Source organism: Hyperoodon ampullatus, assembly GCF_949752795.1.
Source record: "Hyperoodon ampullatus genome assembly, chromosome: 8".
Lineage (NCBI taxonomy): Eukaryota > Metazoa > Chordata > Mammalia > Artiodactyla > Ziphiidae > Hyperoodon > Hyperoodon ampullatus.
The window spans coordinates 53375113-53396511 of NC_136921.1; the positions used below are offsets into that span (position 1 = coordinate 53375113).

The following is a 21399-nucleotide window of genomic DNA, read 5'->3' on the forward strand; positions in this document are numbered from 1 at the left end:
ACAAATAAACAAACAAATAAATAAATAAATGTATTTTTTAAAAAAAGAAATGGGGGCTAGATACCCTGCAAGAAATTTGGATTTAAAAAAAAAAAGTTTACATTTTTTTATGATTTACATTTTTCATGATTACCTTTTTTTTTTTTTTTTTTTTTTTTTTGCGGTACGCGGGCCTCTCACTGTTGTGGCCTCTCCCGTTGCGGAGCACAGTCTCTGGACACGCAGGCTCAGCGGCCATGGCTCACGGGGCCAGCCGCTCCGCGGCATGTGGGATCTTCCCGGACCGGGGCACGAACCCGTGTCCCCTGCATCGGCAGGCGGACTCTCAACCACTGCACCACCAGGGAAGCCCGTAATTAGTTTTTACCTCAACTATTGGCTTATAAGCTGATTGAAAGAATTATTTTTTCTCTGATACTATGTTTTTATTTCTAGCATTTTCATTTTACTGTCTTTACAGTTTCTATATTTCTTCTGAAATTTTCCATCTTTTTCATTTATGTTGTTTACCTTTTCTACTAGCTCCTTTAACATATTATTCATAGCTTTCTTAAAGTCCTTGTCTAATAGTTCTAAAATCTGAGTTATTTCTCCATCTGGCTTTATAGATTACATTATCTTTGACAATGGATGATGTTTTTTTAAATTGCTTTTTTGTTTTTTTCATAATTTCTATTAAATACTAGAAATTGGGCTTCCCTGGTGGCGCAGTGGTTGAGAGTCCGCCTGCCGATGCAGGAGACACGGGTTCGTGCCCCGGTCTGGGAAGATCCCACATGCCGCAGAGCGGCTAGGCCCGTGAGCCATGGCTGCTGAGCCTGCGCTCCGGAGCCTGTGCTCCGCAAGGGGAGAGGCCACAACAGTGAGAGGCCCGCCTACCGCAAAAAAAAAAAAAAAAAAAAAAAAAAAAAAAAAATAAATAAATAAATAAATAAATACTAGAAATTATGTGTGGAAGAACAGGACAGACTGAGATAAATTATATTTACACCCAAAAAAGGGCAAGCTTCTTTTTCTATCAGGGTGATAGTATGTGAGGGACTGCGACAATCTAGTCAATACTGAATTCTATTTAGGTTCTCTTGCTTTACCTTCAGTGCACCACAAATTTGAAATGTCCCCAACAGTGGGATGCTTCTACCTTGCAAAAGTGTGTGCCAAGAATTCTTCTAAGTGTCCCAACTGCACTCTAAGCTTTCAGCAGTCCCTGCATGCCTGCACTATAGAGGGATGTCTCTCTCCCCCAGTACTAGATTAATCTTGATGGTTTCTCATTGTTCAGTTCATGATAATGGATGGAAGATTTCTTGGATCTACAGGTAGCACATCAGTATAAGGTAGGCCCTTTGCTCCAGCTGAGTCTTGGAGGTGTGGTTTTCATGGTGTTTCTGTCCCTCTCCCCTAAGACAACCAAACTATGTCATATAACTGTGGGTGGTCCTGGGCAGGACAGAGGTTCCTGCCTCTCCTCCAGTAGTAACAGATTTCTGTCTTAATAAAGGTCCTGATTTCAATAGGGTTTCCTGCCCAACTCCCAGGTGTAGATGGCTTTTGTTTCTATTCAGCCCCCAGAAGCAGTTGATCCTGAACTGGACTTTGGAGGCTCGGGGAAGGGGACTTTACCTCTCTCACAGTGGCTTGAGGCTTTTGATTAGTGTGAGTTGAGAAAAGGGTCCAGGAAATAGGCAGGGTACTGTGCTTGTATGCTACCGGTAGGGGTGTTCTCTCATCTCCTAGTCAGCATGTGGTAGAGGCCAATGGAAATAAAGCTTGTGAGTGAGTATGGACTCCCTGTGTCAGGAACTCCTATTATTTTGGACTGTCATGGCAGCCTATGCTCAGCTTTTATAATTTTGTTATATTTTATCTGTTTTCTTCTTATCCACTTTTATGGTAGCTACCTTCTTACTGCTGTTCTGCCAAAGGAAAACATTTTATATGTCTCATCTCTCCTCTCAACAAACTAGGAAAAGAAGGAAATTTTCTCAACCTAGGAAAGGGCATCAGTAAAAATCTTAAAGATAACATCATAATCAATGGTGAAAGACTGAATGCTTTCATTCTAAGACTGGCAGCAGGGAAGGCTATTCAACCCTACCACTTCTGTTCAAAATTGTACTTTTGTTCCTTCAATGTGATAGGCAACAAAAATAAATAAAAGGCATACAGATTACAGGGAAGAAATAAAAGTACCTTTATATGCAGACAAAATGATGTCTATGTAAAAAATCCCAAACAATTTACCAAAAAGCCATAAGAACTAATAAGTGAGTGCAGCAAGGTTACAAAATAAAAGATTAATATACAAAAATCAATAAAAATCCTGTATTTAGCAATGAAAAAGTAGAAATTTAAATTTAAAAGTACTATTTACAAGAGCATAAAAAGACATGAAATACCTAGAAATAAATCTAACAAAATGTATTCAAGACAACTAGAAAGCATTGCTGGGAGAAATTAAAGACCTAAATCAAAAGAGAGAGATACTTTCTTCATGGATCAGGAGATTGAATAATATTAAGAAGTCAATACTCAGTACCACCTCACACCTGTTAGAACAGCTATTATCAAAAAGAGAGGAGGGCTTCCCTGGTGGCGCAGTGGTTGAGAGTCCGCCTGCCGATGCAGGGGACACGGGTTAGTGCCCCGGTCCGGGAAGATGCCACATGCCGTGGAGCGGCTAGGCTCGTGAGCCATGGCCGCTGAGCCTGCGTGTCTGGAGCCTGTGCTCAGCAGCGGGAGAGGCCACAACAGTGAGAGGCCCGCGTACCACAAAAAAAAAAAAAAAAAAAAAAAAAAAAAAAAAAGAGAGGAAATAACGAGTGCTGACGAGAATGTATAGAAAGGGATCCCTTGTGCACTACTGGTGGAAATGAAAATTGGTGCAGTTGATATGGAAAATTGTGTGGAGGCTCCTCAAAAATTTAGATGGAACCACCATATGATCCAGCAATTCCACTTTCAGGTATTTATCCAAGAAAATGAAAACACTAATTCAAAAAGATATATGCACCCCCATGTTCACTGCAGCATTATTTACAATAGCCAAGACAACAAAAGTGTCCACTGATGTATAAATGGATAAAGAAAATGTGGTATGTAGGGGACTTCCCTGGTGGCGCAGTGGTTAAGAATCCACCTGCCAATGCAGGGGACATGGGTTCAATCTTGGGTCCGGGAAGATCCCACATGCCGTGGAGCAACTAAGCCCGTGAACCACATCTACTGAGCCTGCGCTCTAGAGCTCGCCAGCCACGACTACTGAAGCCCACATGCCTAGAACCCGTGCTCTGCAACAACAGAAGCCACTGCAATGAGAAGCCAGTGCACCGCAATGAAGCATAGCCCCCACTCACTGCAACTAGAGAAAGCCGTGCGTAGCAATGAAGACCCAAAGCAGCCAAAAAAAAAAAAAATGTGGTATGTATATATATACACAAGGAATATAATTGAGTCATAATAAAGAAACAAATCTTGCCATTTGCAACAGCATGTATTGTTGAGGGTATTATGCTAATAAGCAAAATAAATCAGACAGAGAAACTCAAATACCTTATGATCTCACTTATATGTGAAATCTTAAAAAACAAACAAACAACTCCAACCCCCACCCCACCAAGCTCACAGATACAGAGAACAGACTGGTGGTTGACAGGGGCAAGGGGTTGGGGGCAGTGAGTGAAATGGGTAAAGGAGGTTAAAAGGAACAAACTTCCAGTTATAAAATAAATGGGTCACGGGACGTAATATACAGCATGGTGACAGTAGTTAATGACACTGCGTTGCATGTTTGAAAGTTGCTAAACAAGTGGATCTTAAGGGTTCTCATCACAAGAAAAAAATTTTTGTGAGTATACATGGTGATGGATGTTAACTGAACTTACTGTGGTGATCATTTTGTAATATATACAAGCATCAAATCATTATGTTTTACACCTGAAACTAATATAACATCTTATGTCAACTGTATCTCAATTTAAAAAAAGAAGTCAGGGCTTCCCTGGTGGCGCAGTGGTTGGGAGTCCGCCTGCCGATGCAGGGGACATGGGTTCGTGCCCCAGTCCGGGAGGATCCCACATGCCGCGGAGCGGCTGGGCCCGTGAGCCATGGCCGCTGAGCCTGTGCGTCCGGAGCTTGTGCTCCGCAGCGGGAGAGGCCACAACAGTGAGAGGCCCGCGTACCGCAAAAAAAAAAAAAAAGAAGTCAATTCTTACAAATTAATCCATAGATTCAAAACAATTCCAATCAAAATTGTACATACTTAAGCTAATTCTAAAAACTCATAAGGAAAAGCAAAGGACTTATAAGGGACAGCACAATTTTGAATAAGAATAAAGTAGGGGTGAACACCGTGTGATTTCAAAACTTATTATAAAGGTAGAGTAATCAAGCCAATGTAGTATTCTGTAAGGTCAGATGTATAGATCAATGAAACAGAATAGAAAGTTCAGAAACAGACCTATACATATATAACCAAGTGATTTTTTTTTTTTTTTGCGGTATGCGGGCCTCTCACTGTTGTGGCCTCTCCCGTTGTGGAGCACAGGCTCCGGACGAGCAGGTTCAGCGACCATGGCTCATGGGCCCAGCCGCTCCACGGCATGTGGGATCTTCCCAGACCGGGGCACAAACCCGTGTCCCCTGCATCGGCAGGCGGATTCTCAGCCACTGCGCCACCAGGGAAGCCCTAACCAAGTGATTTTTTATGAAGGCGCCAAGATAACTCAATGAGGGAAAAACTGTCTTTCCAACAAAGAGTGCTGGAACAACTGAAAATCCATATGCAAACAAACAAACAAAAAAACCCCAAAATCAGAAAACAAACTGAACCTCCACCCTGAACAAGCCACCACAATGAGAAGCCTGAGTACCGCAACAAAGAGTAGCCCAAAGAGCAGCCCCCCACTGTCTGCAACTAGAGAAAGCCTGTGTGCAGCAACAAATACCCAGCGCAGCCAAAAATAAATAAATAAATTTACATATATATTAAAAAAAACAGAAATGGGATCTACAGACTTGGAAGAATTATTTGGAAATGACATATATCTTAGAGAATTTGTTTCCAAAATATATCAAGGGCTCTTATAACCCAATATAAATATGGGCTTGATATGAACACTTTTCAAAAAAAAAATGAATGGCTAAAAGGCACATGAAAATATGCTCAATATCATTAGTCATTAAGAAAAGGCAAGTTAAAATAATCATGATATACTATATACCGAGAAAAATAACTAAAATTAAACAGACTGACAATACTAAGTGCTGACAAAGATACAGGACAACTGGAACTCTGATACATTGCCAGTAGGGATGCAAAATGATATAGCACTTGGAAAAACAATCTCACAGCTTTTTATGAAGTTAAATCTATGCTTTCCATATGACCCAGCAGTCCCAATTCCAGCTATTTACTCAAGGGAAATGAAAATATGCACATACAAAGACTTGTACATGAATGATTAAAACAGGTTTATTCACAATAGCCCAAACTGAGACTATGCCAAATGGCCATTATATGGTAAAGGAATTTTAAAAAATTGTTATATTAATATAGATATATAAATATTTATGTATCCATACACTGGAATATCAGTCAGCAATATAAATGAAAAAACTAATGGATCAATATTCAAAAGCTTTATGCTAAGTGATAAGCCAGACAAAAGGCTACACACTATAGGATTCCATTTTTGTGACATTCTGGAAAATTCAAAACTATAGTGATAGAAAGCAGATCTGTGACCACCAAAGTCTAGAGGGAGGTGTGACGGAAATGACTACAAAGGTGCAGGAGGAAACTCTTGGGGGTAATGCAAATATTCTCTACCTTGATTGCAGTGGTAACTGACTATATGTATTTGTCAAGCCTCATCAAACAATATGTTTTAAAAAGACAAATTTCACTATATGTGAATTATACCTCAATAAACCTCTCTTTAAAAAATTACGTTATAGAGAAAAATAAATTATGTCATAGGGACTTCCCTGGTGGTGCAGGGGTTAAGAATCTGCCTGCCAATGCAGGGAACATGGGTTCCAACCCTGGTCCAGGAAGATCCCACATGCCGCGGAGCAACTAAGCCTGTGTGCCACAGCTACTGAGCCTGTGCTCTAGAGCCCGCAAACCACAACTACTGAAGCCCGCGCGCCTAGAGCCCATGCTCCGCAACAAGAGAGGCCACCACAATGAGAAGCCCGTACACCACAATGAAGAGTAGCCCCCGCTCGCCACAACTAGAGAAAGCCTGCACGCAGCAACAAAGACCCAACACAACCAAAAATAAATAAAAAATAAAATTAAAAAAAATGTTATAAAAGATCTCAGAATTGGAGAAAGATGACACTCATTAGTATGTATAAGTTCAACCATGCTGGTAAAAACAGCAGACAATGTGTGATGTGTCTACTTGAGAGTCATACTGAGATTTAAAAACTCTGACACCTTCTAATTTGCAGTTTTGGACAAACAGAATGTGAACACATCTATCTGCAGGGATCTAAAAACATAATACCAATTAAAAATGATTGACTTACATAAAAAAAATTATTTGTAGCAATTATGTAGGAACACCATGGAAAAAGCTGGCAACAAAGATGAATATATATATAAGTCCTTTAAATGAGAAAGTGTAATATATATTATACTCCCTCATCAAAATATACCCATATATAGAAAAGGATCGATATATGAACAGTTCATTATACTACTGTTTACTTTGAATATGTCTGAATTTTTCCATAATAGGGATTAAAAATTAAATGGCAAAGACATGTTGCAGTATGCAAATAAGCTGCTTAACTAAAAAAATTAAATACATTAAATAATTTGTATCAAGACAAACACATGATGGCCCAGCAATGAGTACCTTGGCAATAGCAGTTTGTTTAAACATGTGAGTAATCAACCCCATGACAGTCTTGGTGGCACCTGAATTTGGAGCTCTCATTAATTTTTCCCACTCCTCAAAGCTGGAATTCAATTCCTATGTAGGAGAAAATAATGTTTAGAAATACAGCATAAAGAACATAGCAATTAATGCAATAATGAATCATGTCCTACTTATTTTTTACATAGAAATATATATATATGAAGAAAAATTCCCAAAGGTGCCAGTGTGTTGATTTAAAAAACATCAATTAGTGTGGAGGTAGGTCAGACACATGTTTACGCTAATGACAGAAAGCAATGACAAGGTGTGGGAGGAAACCAAGCCCTTTGCTAACATTGTATATCAAACAACTGCAGCCTTCTCTTACAGAGGAGCATGTAGTCAAGTAAAAATAAAAATTTAAGAAAAATTTTAAATAAAATAAAAATTTTATGTAAAAACAAAAACTTAAAGAACTCAGTAGCAAAAATACATATGGTAGCAAAGCATTTTTTACTAAAAGCATTGAATTTATTTAAATAAGCATAAAGACTTGGGGAATATTAGTTAAATAAAATGTAACATAGTCATATATTAACTCTTATTTTTCTTTTGTTAAAATAATGGATACAGAAAATCAGATCGTTCTTATTTTACCAATAATATATTGCTCAATGTTTACAAAATTCTTAGTCTCAGCTTTCAAGACAAAACAAGGCAATAAACAGTCTTTGTTGACAAAGTTACATCCAGATTTGAAGAAATTTCAGAGACTATAAAAGCACTGTACTCCCCAAAAGTAAATGTAGACAAGGATTACCTAATCTTGTATTACCAATTCTGGTTTCTAATATGTTGAACTTTACATCTTACAACATGATCACAGAGTTTTAGGATTTCAAGAACAGGGGACTGGATCCAAATTATCCTAGAAGACAGCTACTCATACTTAAAAAAAAAAAAAAATCCTACAGCAAGAAAAAGAACTTCCCTTGCTAATTATTGGGCTTCACACCCTACATATACTTAGAATTCTTTTTTCTTTTTTTAACATCTTTATTGGAGTAAAATTGCTTTACAATGCTGTGTTAGTTTCTGCTTTATAACAAAGTGAATCAGTTATACATATGCATATGTCCCCATACCTCTTCCCTCTTGCGTCTCCCTTAGAATTCTTAATACTAAGTCTATGTTGCAATTGAAGTGCTTTTTTGCTCTATTTAGCAGAAATATATTTTTTAATGACTAAGATACTAAATCTTTTCACATTATTTGATGACTAAATTTAAATTCTTCCTGCTCTCTTCTTGAAATGACAGAAAGCCAATTCATACGGCTCTATTAATTAAACCTATTTTAAGAAAGTGGACTTTTCCTTCTGTGAAAAATGAAATATGTGCTATCTTTCACAGTATAATTTAAAATGATTTCAAATAAGACTCTCAATCAAACACGGGTTCTCACCTTGGCTGCTGCTGATGGAAGATCAAATGGAATACGCTGTCTGATTTTAGGGGGCAGCTGGGTTAAAACTTCAGCCTTTAATCTTCTAATCATTATGTCACTTAATAGCTGATGAAGTTCATTAAGATTTGATGCCCCTCTGCAATCCCACTGAGGTCTTTTACCAAAATATCTGTTAATATAAAGAAAACACATGTAGCAAAGCTGAACTTTAGAGTAAGAAAACAATTTATCCAGTGTGTTCTTCCTTTTAATGATAAGGAGCCATGACGCTGTTTATTTCTTTTTTTTTTTTTAAGATTTTTTTTTTTGATGTGGACCATTTTTAAAGTCTTTATTGAATTTGTTACAATATTGCTTCTGTTTTTTTTTTTTTTGTTTTTTTTTTTGCGGTAAGCGGGCCTCTCACTGTTGTGGCCTCTCCCGTTGCGGAGCACAGGCTCTGGACACGCAGGCTCAGGGGCCATGGCTCACGGGCCTAGCCGCTCCACTGCATGTGGGATCTTCCCGGACCGGGGCATGAACCCATATCCCCTGCATCAGCAGGCGGATTCTCAACCACTGCGCCACCAGGGAAGCCCTATTGCTTCTGTTTTTATGTTTTGGTGTTTTTGGCCGCGAGGCATGTGGGATCTTAGCTCCCTGACCAGGGATCGAACCCGCTCCCTCTGCATTGGAAGGCAAAGTCTTAACCACTGGACTGCCAGGGAAGTCCCTTTACTTTTATTTTTGAATGCAAATTAGTCTCAAAAAGCTCAGCTTTAGAAATAGTAATGAATAAGATTACACATTACTCTCAGCTGTAGTAAATGTTAGTGTTTAAACATAGTGTTTATACTGAGTTAATAAAAGGGTGGGATGAACTGGTAACTCTGAATACCACTGCATTTTGGATGACCTCACACGTGGCAGTGTGTTTAGCAGATCTAGCCCTAAATAAGCACTAACTGCAAGTACACCAGCCAGTATACGTAACAAACAAAACCTACTAAAATGATTTCTACAAATTCTAGGAGGCAATATTATCTCCCATTGAACTGTTAAGCATAGCAGATAGATCACTTGGTGATCTCTTCTTCCTTTGAACCACTGGATTGACAGCAAAGGAAAAAAAAAGGTACAAATGCACTATGAAAGAGAGATGGAAGAGAAAACATCGGCAGGTAAGTGATTTCAACAAACGTTTGTAAGTCAGACAGACAAGCGGTAGCTGATGCGACAGAAGAAAGTAAGCTACAACTTAAAATGTTTGCAGTAGGGAACTTATCCTCTAGATCTCTGAGAAGATCAGAAGTTGGAAGCACCAAGCACTGGGGTAGGTATTAAATCTAGTGGACCTATTGAACTTAGGCATCAGGAGAGCTGGCCTAATAGCATCCCTGAATCACTGTGACAACCCCACACATATCCACAAAATTCCCAATCATCTTCCAGGCGCCAATACTATTAAAAATAGCTACTAGAGAATAATTAACAAAGGAAAAATTCCTGTTAGGTTGTATTATAATTACTAATATTAAAAATTAAATAACTATTCACTTTAGTGGGATTTGGTAGTATATAATGCAAACAGTGTCATTTTGAGAAACCTGGAACTTGGCTGACATTGATTTTTTTTTTTTTAGTTTAATGTATTTTGATAGCAAACATACAGGAATAGTACCAAAAACATTAAAATCATGTATTTGCATGTAGAATTGATTAGAAAAGTATAGTGAATGGATGGAAATACTGTATGATAAAATGACAGACACCACTTTGTTGTCATCAATAAGAAATGTATTTGTTTAAAAAAACTAAGGGCTGGCATTGTAAAAAATTTAATAGGTTTAGTTATAATTGTTACAAATTGAATTACTGAAACTTGTTTATTGAAATATTTTGACTTCCTTTAATGCTTTGTCTCCATATTTATATTAAAACTTTATACACTAATGAAAATGGAAAAATACTTGGAATAACTAACTCTGTCACCTATTTTTCCATTCACAATCAAGATACTTAAGTACATTTTGACCTCACGGTTAAAAAAAAGAAAAAAAATCTAATTTTTGTCAATTTTATCTTAATAAAACTGGAAAAAAAACTGAACAGGAAAAAAATCTAATGTTTAGGACTACAGAAAATGAGAAAAAGATGTTGGGTCTTTTTTTGTTGCCATTAAAATGAATTTTTAAGCACATTCTCCACCTTTGCAAAACATTGGGCAAGTGTACAACATGCTAAGTGGAGGTCTTTTGGCACAATTAGTCCACTTTGGTACAGAAAGCACACAGGTGTTGTCATACAGGCTAACCACATAGGCCTCACTTGCCTCCTGCAGAGCACAAAATAGTTGAGCACCACATGCACAGGTCTGTTTTGAAGTCGGAGCAATCTAATTTCAGATGCCACACACTACCAGTACCAGGCCTGTAACAATGAGGTTTCTTCACCCCTCCAGGAGGAGGCACTCTACTGAGAGAAGCTTTTGTAGCTAGTTGCCTCCTGGGTGCTTTGCCACTGGTTGGTTGCAAGCCCTATGCTTGGTGTAAATGATGGTTTAGAGAAATCCTTTCATTCACCCTCCCTAATCCTCACTCCTTCTCTTTTAGCTGGAGTCAGACCCCTTGAGGTGGTATTGACTTTAAAGAGTGTTGGCAACACCACATGCTTCTGAGCCCTCAGACTCAAGTTTGGGGTTCAAAAGGCAAATGAGAAGGGGAGGGAGGGCTAAGAGATGCCACCTGTAAAGACCTGGTCTCTTCCCCTTAAATTTGATGTAAATTATACATACTTTTTGAAATATCCTATTCTTTCTTAAAAACAGCTTTACGAAGATATAATTCATAATTCCATACAATTCACCCACTTAAAGTGTACAATTCAATAATGGTTTCTAGTATATTCACAGATATGTGCAACTACCACCATCACAGTAAATTTTAGAACATTTTCATCATCTCAGGAAGGAATCTCGGGCTTCCCCAGTGGCACAGTGGTTAAGAATCCGCCTGCCAATGCAGGGGACATGGGTTCGAGCCCTGGTCTGGGAAGATCCCACATGCCACGGAGCAACTAAGCCCATGCGCCACAACTACTGAGCCTGCGCTCTAGAGCCCGCAAGCCACAACTACTGAGCCTGCGCTCTAGAGCCTGTGAGCCACAACTACTGAAGCCCGTGTGCCTGGAGCCCGTGCTCCTCAACGAGAAGCCACTGCAATGAGAAGCCTGCGCACCACAATGAAGAGTAGCCCCCGCTTGCCACAACTAGAGAAAGCCTGCACGTAGCAATGAAGCCCCAACGCAGCCAAAAATAAATAAATAAAACAAATAAATTTATTAAGAAAAAAAAAGAAGGAACTTCGTATCCTTTAGCTATCACTCCCTTAACCTCTGTCCTGTCTACCCAGCCCTCAGCAACCACTAATCTATTTTCTGTCTCTAAAGATTTTCCTATTCTGAATTTTCATATATATGGAATCATACAGCACTGTATAGTCTTTTGTGACTAGCTTCTATTACTTAGCATAATATTTTCAAGATTCATCCATGTTGTAGCAAATAATATTCCATTGTATGGATATACCACATTTTGTTTATTCATTTATCTGTTGATAGACATTCGGGTTGTTTCCAACTTTGGGTTTTTATAAACAATGCAATCAAAATTCATGTACAAGTTTTTTTGTGGACATATACTTTCATTTCTCTTGGGTATATACCTAGGAGTTGAATGGCTGGCTTGCACGGTAATTCTACGTTTAATCATTTGGGGAAGTGCTAGACTGTTTTCCAAAGTAGCTAGACCAGTTTACATTCCAACCAGCAGTGTTCAAGGACTCCAATTTCTCCACATCTTCATCAACACTTGTTATGTGACTTTTTGAGTTTAGCCATGCTAGTGGGTATGAAGTGGTATCTCACTGAGGTTAGCCATGCTAGTGGATATGAAGTGGTATCTCACTGAGGTTTCGATTTCTATTTCTCTGATGACTAATGATGTCAAGCATTTTTTTTCATGGGCTCATTGGCCATTTGTATGTCTTTGTTGGAGAAATGTCTATTCAAATACTTTACCCATTTTTGAATTCGGTTGTCATACTGAGTTGTATGAATTTTTAATATATCTAGATACAAGTCCCGTATAAAATGTATGACTTACAAACAATTTCTCCTATTCTGTGGGCTGTCTTTTCATTTGTTTCTATTTATAATTTTGTTTGCTTAAGTTACCATTTATTTCAGATGTTAAGTCCTAATGTTATTTAACTTGTTGTGTTTAAATAACATTAGAAGTGGGACCTTACAGCATGTTGTTACTTGATGTTGGGAAGAATGATGTACACTGTGAATAAAGAAAGGTGACCAGTCTTTCCCTAATAGGAGCTATTCACCATCTATTTTTATTGTAGCCACTCAAACTTACTTTTGTATAGATGGCTGCCTATGGCATTTAGCTGCTGGTTTTTATTTTAGAACTATATTCTTAATGAATTTTTTAAAAATCAAAGTGACACATGCAATAGTTTTTAAACTTCAAATAAAAAGACTTCCAAGCAAATAGGGTCAGTAAGTTCAGGCTTTGATTTATCCTCTTTGCTTCAAACTCAGGATAGGTAAAATATAAAGAGAAAACAAAAATCCACACCTGGGGATAAAGACAAGGTAAATGCCTCTGTAGTCCAGAAACAGAACAAAAATGTAAAGATAAGAGCAGGGTTAAAGCCATGAAGCTGCTGTTTTATGTTTAAGAGAAGGCAGTAAGAATCAAGAATCAGGGTTGTAAGGACAAAGTATTTTTGGTACAGTGTTAATATAAAATGAATTTTCTAGGAACCATAAATGCTGTTAACGCAAAAGAATATTGTACTTTGCTTTATTAGAAAATTAACCCAAAGTTGTTTGCCACTTTGGAAAATCATGTCACTGGCAAACAGTGACACTGAAGTAGCTGCCTTGCAAACACACACAGCTATATTAGCTTGTGTTTGTAGAGCAAGTGTTTATAATGATTCCATACAGACATCAACTTTCATCAATTTTATGATTCAGATTCCCCCCTTTAATATCTCTGAAATTCAGAGATCTATTAGTTTAATTGTAGCAGTTCTTCCCTCAATGGTATGTAAAATAATAGTGCATATTATAATCAAGGCTGTCTTAGATTCAATAAAATCCAGTATATAAATATACTTATTTCACTCTTTTTAAAATTGACTTCCAGTGTAGTTATTCCTATCTAATGATTATACAGACCAGATGGTGGAGTAGAAGGATGTGAGCTCACCTCTTCTTAAAGAAACACCAAAATCACAACTGCTGAACAACCATTGACAAAAAAACATTGGAACCTACCCAAAAAGATACCCCACATCCAAAGACAAAGAAGAAGCCACAATGAGACGTAGGAGGGGCACAATTGTGATAAAATCAAATCCCATACATGCCAGGTGGGCAACCCACAAGCCGGAACATAATTATACCACAGAAATTCTCCCACAGGAGTGAAAGTTCTAAGCCCCATGTCAAGCTCCCCAGGCAGAGAATCTGGCTTTGAAGGTCACTGGGGTTTGACTGCAGGAATTCCACAGGACTGGGGGAAACAGAAACTTCAGTGTTGAAGAGCACACACAGGGTCTCATGCGCACCAGGACCCAGGGGAAAAAAATCAGTGACCTCATAAGAGACTGGGCCAGACTTATTTGCTAGTATTGGAAGGTGTCCTGCGAAGGTGGGGAGCAGCTGTGGCTCACTGCGGGGACAAGGATACGGGTGGCAGTAGTTCTGAGAAGTACTCATTGGTGTGAACCCTGCTGGAGGCCACCATTTTCTCACCAAGACCCGGCCCAAGCCAACAGTCTGCAGGCTCCAGTGCTGGGACGCCTCAGGCCAAACAACCAACAGGGTGGGAACACAGCCCCACCCATCAGCAGACAGGCTGCTTAAAGTGTTCTAAGCACACAGCTTCCCAATAAACACACCCCCTGACATGGCTCTGCCCACCAGAGGGACAAGAACCAGCTCCACCCACCAGTGGGCAGGTACCAGTCCCTCCCCGCAGGAAGCTGCAAAGCCTCTTAGACAGCCTCATCCATGAGGGGGCAGACAGCAGAAGCAAGAAGAACTATAACCCTGCAGCCTGTGGAACGGAAACCACAAAATGAGACAGCAGAGGAATATGTCCCAGATGAAGGAACAAGACAAAACCCCAGAAGAACAACTAAGTGAAGTGGAGAGAGTCAATCTACCTGAAAAAGAATTCAGAGTAATGATAGTACAGATGATACAACATCTCAGAAAAAGAATAGAGGCATGAATCAAGAAAATACAAAATCAAAAGATTTATAGACAAGCAAAAGCTAAGAGAATTTAGCACCACCAGACCAGCTTTGCAACAAATACTAAAGGAACTTCTCTAGGTGGAAAAGACCACAACTAGAAACAAGAAAATTACAAATGGAAAAGCTCCTATCTATTTACATTCAAAAGTACATATTATTTTATTTTAGTTTGCATAATTTTTATTTTTCCCCTGTGTTATGCTGGGTTGTATTAGTTTTTTTAAAAATTACCAGTAGACATAGATTATTATATCTATGTATTTTGTTTCAGTATTAGGGGATCATTACACAATATTTATTACAAAACGTGGGCATTAGGTCAATAGGGTTGAGAAACACTGCTCTACAATACTACTACTTCCCCGCTCTTATTATGGTCATTTACACCTATTATGTACTATATATGTAAGACTAAGTTCTGAGAAAAAAAGTTATTTAATATTTGTGCATGTCAATCTTTAACACAAAGTAAATAAATAAAAGCCCATAAGGAGCAATAAAGACCAAATAAAGTAAACGAACAAACAAAACTCCCACAACATTTGAGGAAGATGAATGCACAAGACCTTAAATGCCTTAAATTAGAAAACTGTAAGTATTATGAAGGTACATGTAACATGACATGCAATAAAACATAGCTACAAAGATGGCAGAATAGTGATTCTTACCACAAATAAAATGTGAAGAAATAGCTCATAAGCTAAAAAAAGGTATTAAATGGAACTCCTCATACAGTCAAATTCTCTTTACCTGGATAGGTGTACACCAAGGCACGTTGGTAGTTATGAATTACTCCATCTCCTACCTTCTAATTGCTCCCACACAACACTGAGTTGAGTTTCTAAAATGCAAATTACATTATTCCCTTCCTTAAAAACTTTCAAGAAAAATATGAGCAATGATGTTTCCCTCTTCCAATACCATAAACTCTTACTTTATTTTTAAGATTTATTTATTTGTTTGTTTATTTATTTATTTATTTTGGCTGCACTAGGTCTTCATTGCAGTATGCAGGATTTTTTTTTTTTTAAGATTTATTATTTATTTATTTATTTAATTTATTTTTGGCTGTGTCAGGTCTTAGTTGTGGTATACAGACTCTTTGTTGCAGTGCGTGGGCTTCTCTCTGGTTGTGGCGTGCGGGTTTTCTCTTCTCTAGCTGTGGCAGGCAGGCTCCAGGGCACGTGGCCTCTGTAGTTGTGGTGCACAGGTTCCAGAGCACATGAGCTCTGTAGTTTGCAGCATGTGGGCTCTAGTTGCGGCGTGTGGGCCTACTTGCCACATGGCATGTGGGATCGTAGTTCCCTGACCAGGGATCAAACCCGCGTCCCCTGCATTGTAAGGCGTACCCTTTGCCACTGGACCACCAGGGAAGTCCCCAGGATCTTTTTTAGTAGCAGCATATGGACTTCTTAGTTGCAGCATGCAGACTTCTTAGTTGCGGCATGCAGAGTTCTTAGTTGTGGCATGCAGACTCGTAGTTGCTGCATGCAGACTCTTAGTTGCTGCATGCAGACTCTTAGTTGCTGCATGCAAACTCTTAGTTGCAGTATGCATGTGGGATCTAGTTCCCTGATCAGGGATCGAACCCAGGACCCCTGCATTGGGAGCATGGAGTCTTACCCACTGGACTACCAGGGAAGTCCCTCTTATGGCTTTTAAGTGTTCTTAAAAATTCAGCTTGGAAATACGATACTAAACCAGGAGTCTCTCATGCTTTATCAGTTTTATGAGATTAGATGATAGTCATAAAACATCACAAAATATGGGAAATTAGTTATCAGTTTCTCTTCCTATTATTTCATACTCTCTCAATTGTCAGCCCCAGGCTCATAATCATGCAAATTATGAGTGAAATAATAATGACTGAAAATTTCCTCTAGTTAATGTCAGATACCAAACCACAAATCCAGAAAGCTCAGAAAATATCAAGTAGGATAAACACCCAAAAAACTACACCCAGGCATACCACATTCAAACTTCAGAAAATCAAAAATAAGGAAAAAACATTGAAAGAAGTTAGGAAAAAAAATAAAACACCTTACATATATGGGAATAAAAATAAGAATTATATATAACTTCTCCCCTGAAACGAAAGCAAGAAGAGAGTAGAGTAAAATATTTAAAGTGTTCAGAGAAAACCCCACCACCCTAGAATTCTGTACCCTGCAAAATTATCCATCAGAAGTCAAGGTGAAACAAAGACTTGCTCAGACAAACAAAAACTGAGGGGATTTGTTCATAAGACCTGCTTTGCAAGAAATATTAAATGAAGATCTTCACTGGGACGAAGTGAGACAGTGGCATGGACATATATACACTACCAAATGTAAAACAGATAGCTAGTGGGAAGCAGCCACGTGGCACAGGGAGATCAGCTCGGTGCTTTGTGAACACCTGGAGGGGTGGGATAGGGAGGGTGGGGAAGACGCAAGAGGGAGAACAAATGGGGATATATGTATATGTATAGCTGATTTACTTTGTTATATAGCAGAAACTAACACACCATTGTAAAGCAATTATACTCCAATAAAGATATTAAAAAAAAAAAGAACCAAGTGAGGAAAATAAAAGTCTCTGTGAAGAGAAAATAAATAAATGAAGATCCTTAGAAAGAGAAAAATGATATAGGTCAGAATATCAGATCTACATAAAGAAGGCAAGAGAATTGGAGAATGAATGAGTGAAAGTAAAATAAAAACTTTTCTTTTTCTTTTTTTTTTTTTAAGGTACGTGGGCCTCTCACTCCTGTGGCCTCTCCCGTTGCGGAGCCCAGACTCCAGACGCGCAGGCTCAGCGGCCATGGCTCACAGGCCCAGCCGCTCCGCGGCATGTGGGATCTTCCCGGACCGGGGCACGAACCCGTGTCCCCTGCATCGGCAGACGGACTCTCAACCACTGCGCCACCAGGGAAGCCCTATTTTTCTTATTTTTAATTGATCTAACAGATCACAGTTTGCTCAAAATAATAATAGCAACAGTGTATTCCATTATCTCTCTATATATATGCTTATGTATTACTGAAATGAGTGACAGCAATGATACAAGGTACTAGAGGGAAGACTGAGGATTATTTTGTTAATATAAGATACTTGCACTACTCATGAAGCAGTACAGTGTTGCTAGACCATGGTATAGTGATGACTTTTTAGATACAATACCAAAGGCATGATGTATAAAAGAAATAATTGATAAGCTGGATGGACCTCATTAAAATTAAAACTTCTGCTCTTTGAAAATGTGAAGAGAATGGAAAGATAAACCCCAGACTGAGAAAAATATTTCCAAAAGACACAATAATGAAGGACTATTATCCAAAATATGCAAAGAACTCTTAAAACCCAAGAATAAGAAAACAAGTAGCTCAATTTTAAAATGGCAGGACTTCCCTGGTGGCGCAGTGGTTGAGAATCTGTCTGCCAATGCAGGGGACACAGGTTCAAACCCTGGTCCAGGAAGATCCCACATGCTGCAGAGTAACTAAGCCCATGCGCCACAACTACTGAGCCTGAGCTGTGGAGCCTGTGCACTGCAACTACTGAGCTCACATGCTGCCACTACTGAAGTCCGTGCACCTAGAGCCCATGCTCTGCAACGAGAAGCCCGCGAACCACAACAAAGAGTAGCCCCCCTCCCGCAACTAGAGAAAGCCCGCGTACAGCAACGAAGGCCCAACGCAGCCAAAAATAAATAAATCTATTTTTTTTTAAATGGCAAAAGACCTGAACAGACATCTCACCAATAAAGATATACAGATTTCAAGTAAGCATATGAAATGATTTACAACATCATAAGTCATTAGGGAATTGCAAATTAAAACAATGAGATACCACTACACATCTACTAGAATGGCTAAAATCCAAAACACTGACGACACCAAATGCTGACAAGGATGTGGAGCGATAGGAAATCTCATTCATTGCTGGCGGGAATGCAAAATGGTAGAACTATCAAGTCATGACAAAATGTGGAAGAAACTTAAATGTATATAACTAAGTGAAAGAAGTTAATATGAAAAGGCAACACTATATGATTCCAACCAAATAACATTCTTGAAAAGGCACTATGGAGACACTAAAAAGATAAATGGGGGCTTCCCTGGTGGCGCAGTGGTTGAGAGTCCGCCTGCCAATGCAGGGGACACGGGTTCGTGCCCCGGTCTGGGAGGATCCCACATGCCGCGGAGCGGCTGGGCCCGTGAGCCATGGCCGCTGAGCCTGCGCGTCCGGAGCCTGTGCTCCGCAATGGGAGAGGCCACAACAGTGAGAGGCCCGCGTACCGCAAAAAAAAAAAAAAAAAGATAAATGGTTGCTAGGGCTTACAGGGGAGGGAGAGATGATTAGGTGGAACACAGAGAATCTTTAGGGCAGTGAAACTATTCTAACAAAGGTGGATACATGCCACTGCACCTTTGTCAAAACCCATAGAATGTGTAGTACCAAGAGTGGCCCCTAATGTAAACTGTGGACATAGGGTGATAACGATGTGTCAATGGAGTTCAATGATAGTACAAATGTGCATTGTGTTGCAGAATTTCAATAGTGTGGGAGGTTGTGCATTTGTGAGGACAGGGGGTATATGGGAACTCCCTGTACTTTCTAGTCAATTTTGCTGAGAACCTACAACTGCTCTTAAAAAATACAGTTTATTAATTTAAAAAAGGGGGTGTTGTGGGCTTCCCTGGTGGCGCAGTGGTTGAGAGTCCGCCTGCTGATACAGGGGACACGGGTTCGTGTCCTGGTCTGGGAGGATCCCACGTGCCGCGGAGCGCCTGGGCCCGCGAGACATGGCCGTTGAGCCTGTGCATCCGGAGCCTGTGCTCCGCAACGGGAGAGGCCACAACAGTGAGAGGCCCGTGTACAGCAAAAAAATAAAAAATAAAAAAGGGGGTGTTGCATATTTCAGTCTCTACCCTGCACATTTCCAGGATTCCCTCCCCAAAGCCCAATAGGGCAACAGATCTTCTGAGCTAAGGGTGCCTGCGCTGATGTCAGACTGCTTGAGATCTTGGGCTGGGGAGCTTTTAAGTGCCTAAGGCCAAGGAATTTTCAGAGGCCTATGAGGCTTTTTTTTAATGAAGTAAAAAGAACAAATGTGTGTGTGTGTGTGTGTGTGTGTGTTGGGGAGTATGGTGTACAAAAGCAGGAGATTCTGGGACTAGGAAACATTCCTGACCTTAGGTCTTAGCCATTTCTTTCCTGATCTTTAGTTTCTAAAATGAGTAAAATGTGAAAGTTCACTATTTTGGGGGAATGGTTGAATAAAATGTAGGTCATGCCAAACATGGACTATTAAGCAACTATTCATTAAGAAGCAGTTGATTATATGTACGGAGTAAGAAAAATGTCCAAGGTATACAATAAATGAAAAACAGAAGTTGTAGAGTAATATGTTTGATACGAAAGGTTATGTATATGTATATGTGTGTGTACATGTGTATGTATAATAATGGAAACAGCGCTGGAAGAATATGCAGAAAAATATAACATTGCTAATCTTGGGGGTAATGGTGGTGGGGATTAAAAGGGTTGACATAAAAACTTTTTTTTTAACCCCCATTTTGTTTTTAGAGGCATACTTCAGAGATACTGTGGGTTCAGTTCCAGACCACCACGATAAAGTGAATATCACAATAAAGCAAGTCACACAAATTTTTTGGTTTCCCAGTGTATATAAAAGTTATGTTTACATTATACTGTAGTCTCTTAAGTGCGCAACAGCATTATGTCTAAAAGAAAAGTACATACCCTAATAAAAATATTTTATTGCTAAAAAATACTAACCATCATCATCTCAGCTTCAGTGAGTCATAATATTTTCGCAATAACATCAAAGATTACTGATCACAGATACCATAACAACTATAATAATAATGAAAACATGTGAAATATTATGAGAATTACCCAAGTGTGACAGAGACATGAAGTGAGCAAACACCACTGGAAAAAATGGTGCTGATACACTTGCTTAGATGCAGGGTTGCCAGAACCTCCGATTTATGAAAAAATACAGTATCTGAGGAGCACAATAAAGTGAAGCACAATAAAATGAAGTATGCCTGTACTTCGTCTACCTGTTTATAATAAGCAAATAATGCTTTTGTAATTTAAAAAATTCAGGAAAAAACCACAACAAATTTCACAATTTAAAAAGTTTATAGGGTCTTCCCTGGTGGCTCAGTGGTTAAGAATCCACCTGCCAATGCAGCGGACACGGGTTCGAGCCCTGGTCTGGGAAGATCCCACATGCCGCGGAGCAGCTAAGCCCGCGAGCCACAACTACTGAGCCCACGAGCCACAACTACTGAGCCTGTGTGGCACAACTACTGAAGCCCGCACACCTAGAGCCCGTGCTCCGTGACAAGAGAAGCCACTGAAATGAGAAGCCTGCACACCACAACGAAGAGTAGCTCCCACTCGCCGCAACAAGAGAAAGCCTGTGCACAGCAACAAAGACCCAATGCAGCCAAAAATAAACATAAATAAATTTATTTTTTAAAAAAGTTTATAAATACCTACACTTGTTTCCAAATCCAGGAAAAGAACACATTTTTATTAATTAACTGGACACACATCTATAATGCTTTTCCCACATTTTCCACTGCTTACCCTTTGATTGCCTCTGTAATATTTTCTTTAAAGAAATAGGATAATTCAGATTTTACTCAAGCATGGATGACCAAATTTTATTTTCTATTAATAATAATTTTTAAAAGTTTCTTTCAGGTTCATAACTTATCA

General features: G+C 39.1%; 1 protein-coding gene across 3 annotated transcripts in view; it reads right to left on the bottom strand.

The window, feature by feature from the left end:
* ZRANB3 (zinc finger RANBP2-type containing 3) overlaps window positions 1-21399 on the bottom strand; it is a gene marked incomplete at its 5' end in the record, with an annotated part of 244581 nt that overhangs the window by 71650 nt on the left and 151532 nt on the right. For all 3 annotated transcript variants that reach the window (XM_079709822.1, XM_079709821.1, XM_079709820.1), the window contains 2 exons: window positions 6870-6986; window positions 8337-8508. In XM_079709822.1, the coding sequence (XP_079565948.1) occupies window positions 6870-6986; window positions 8337-8508 (289 nt within the window). The remainder of the gene's footprint in view (window positions 1-6869; window positions 6987-8336; window positions 8509-21399) is intronic.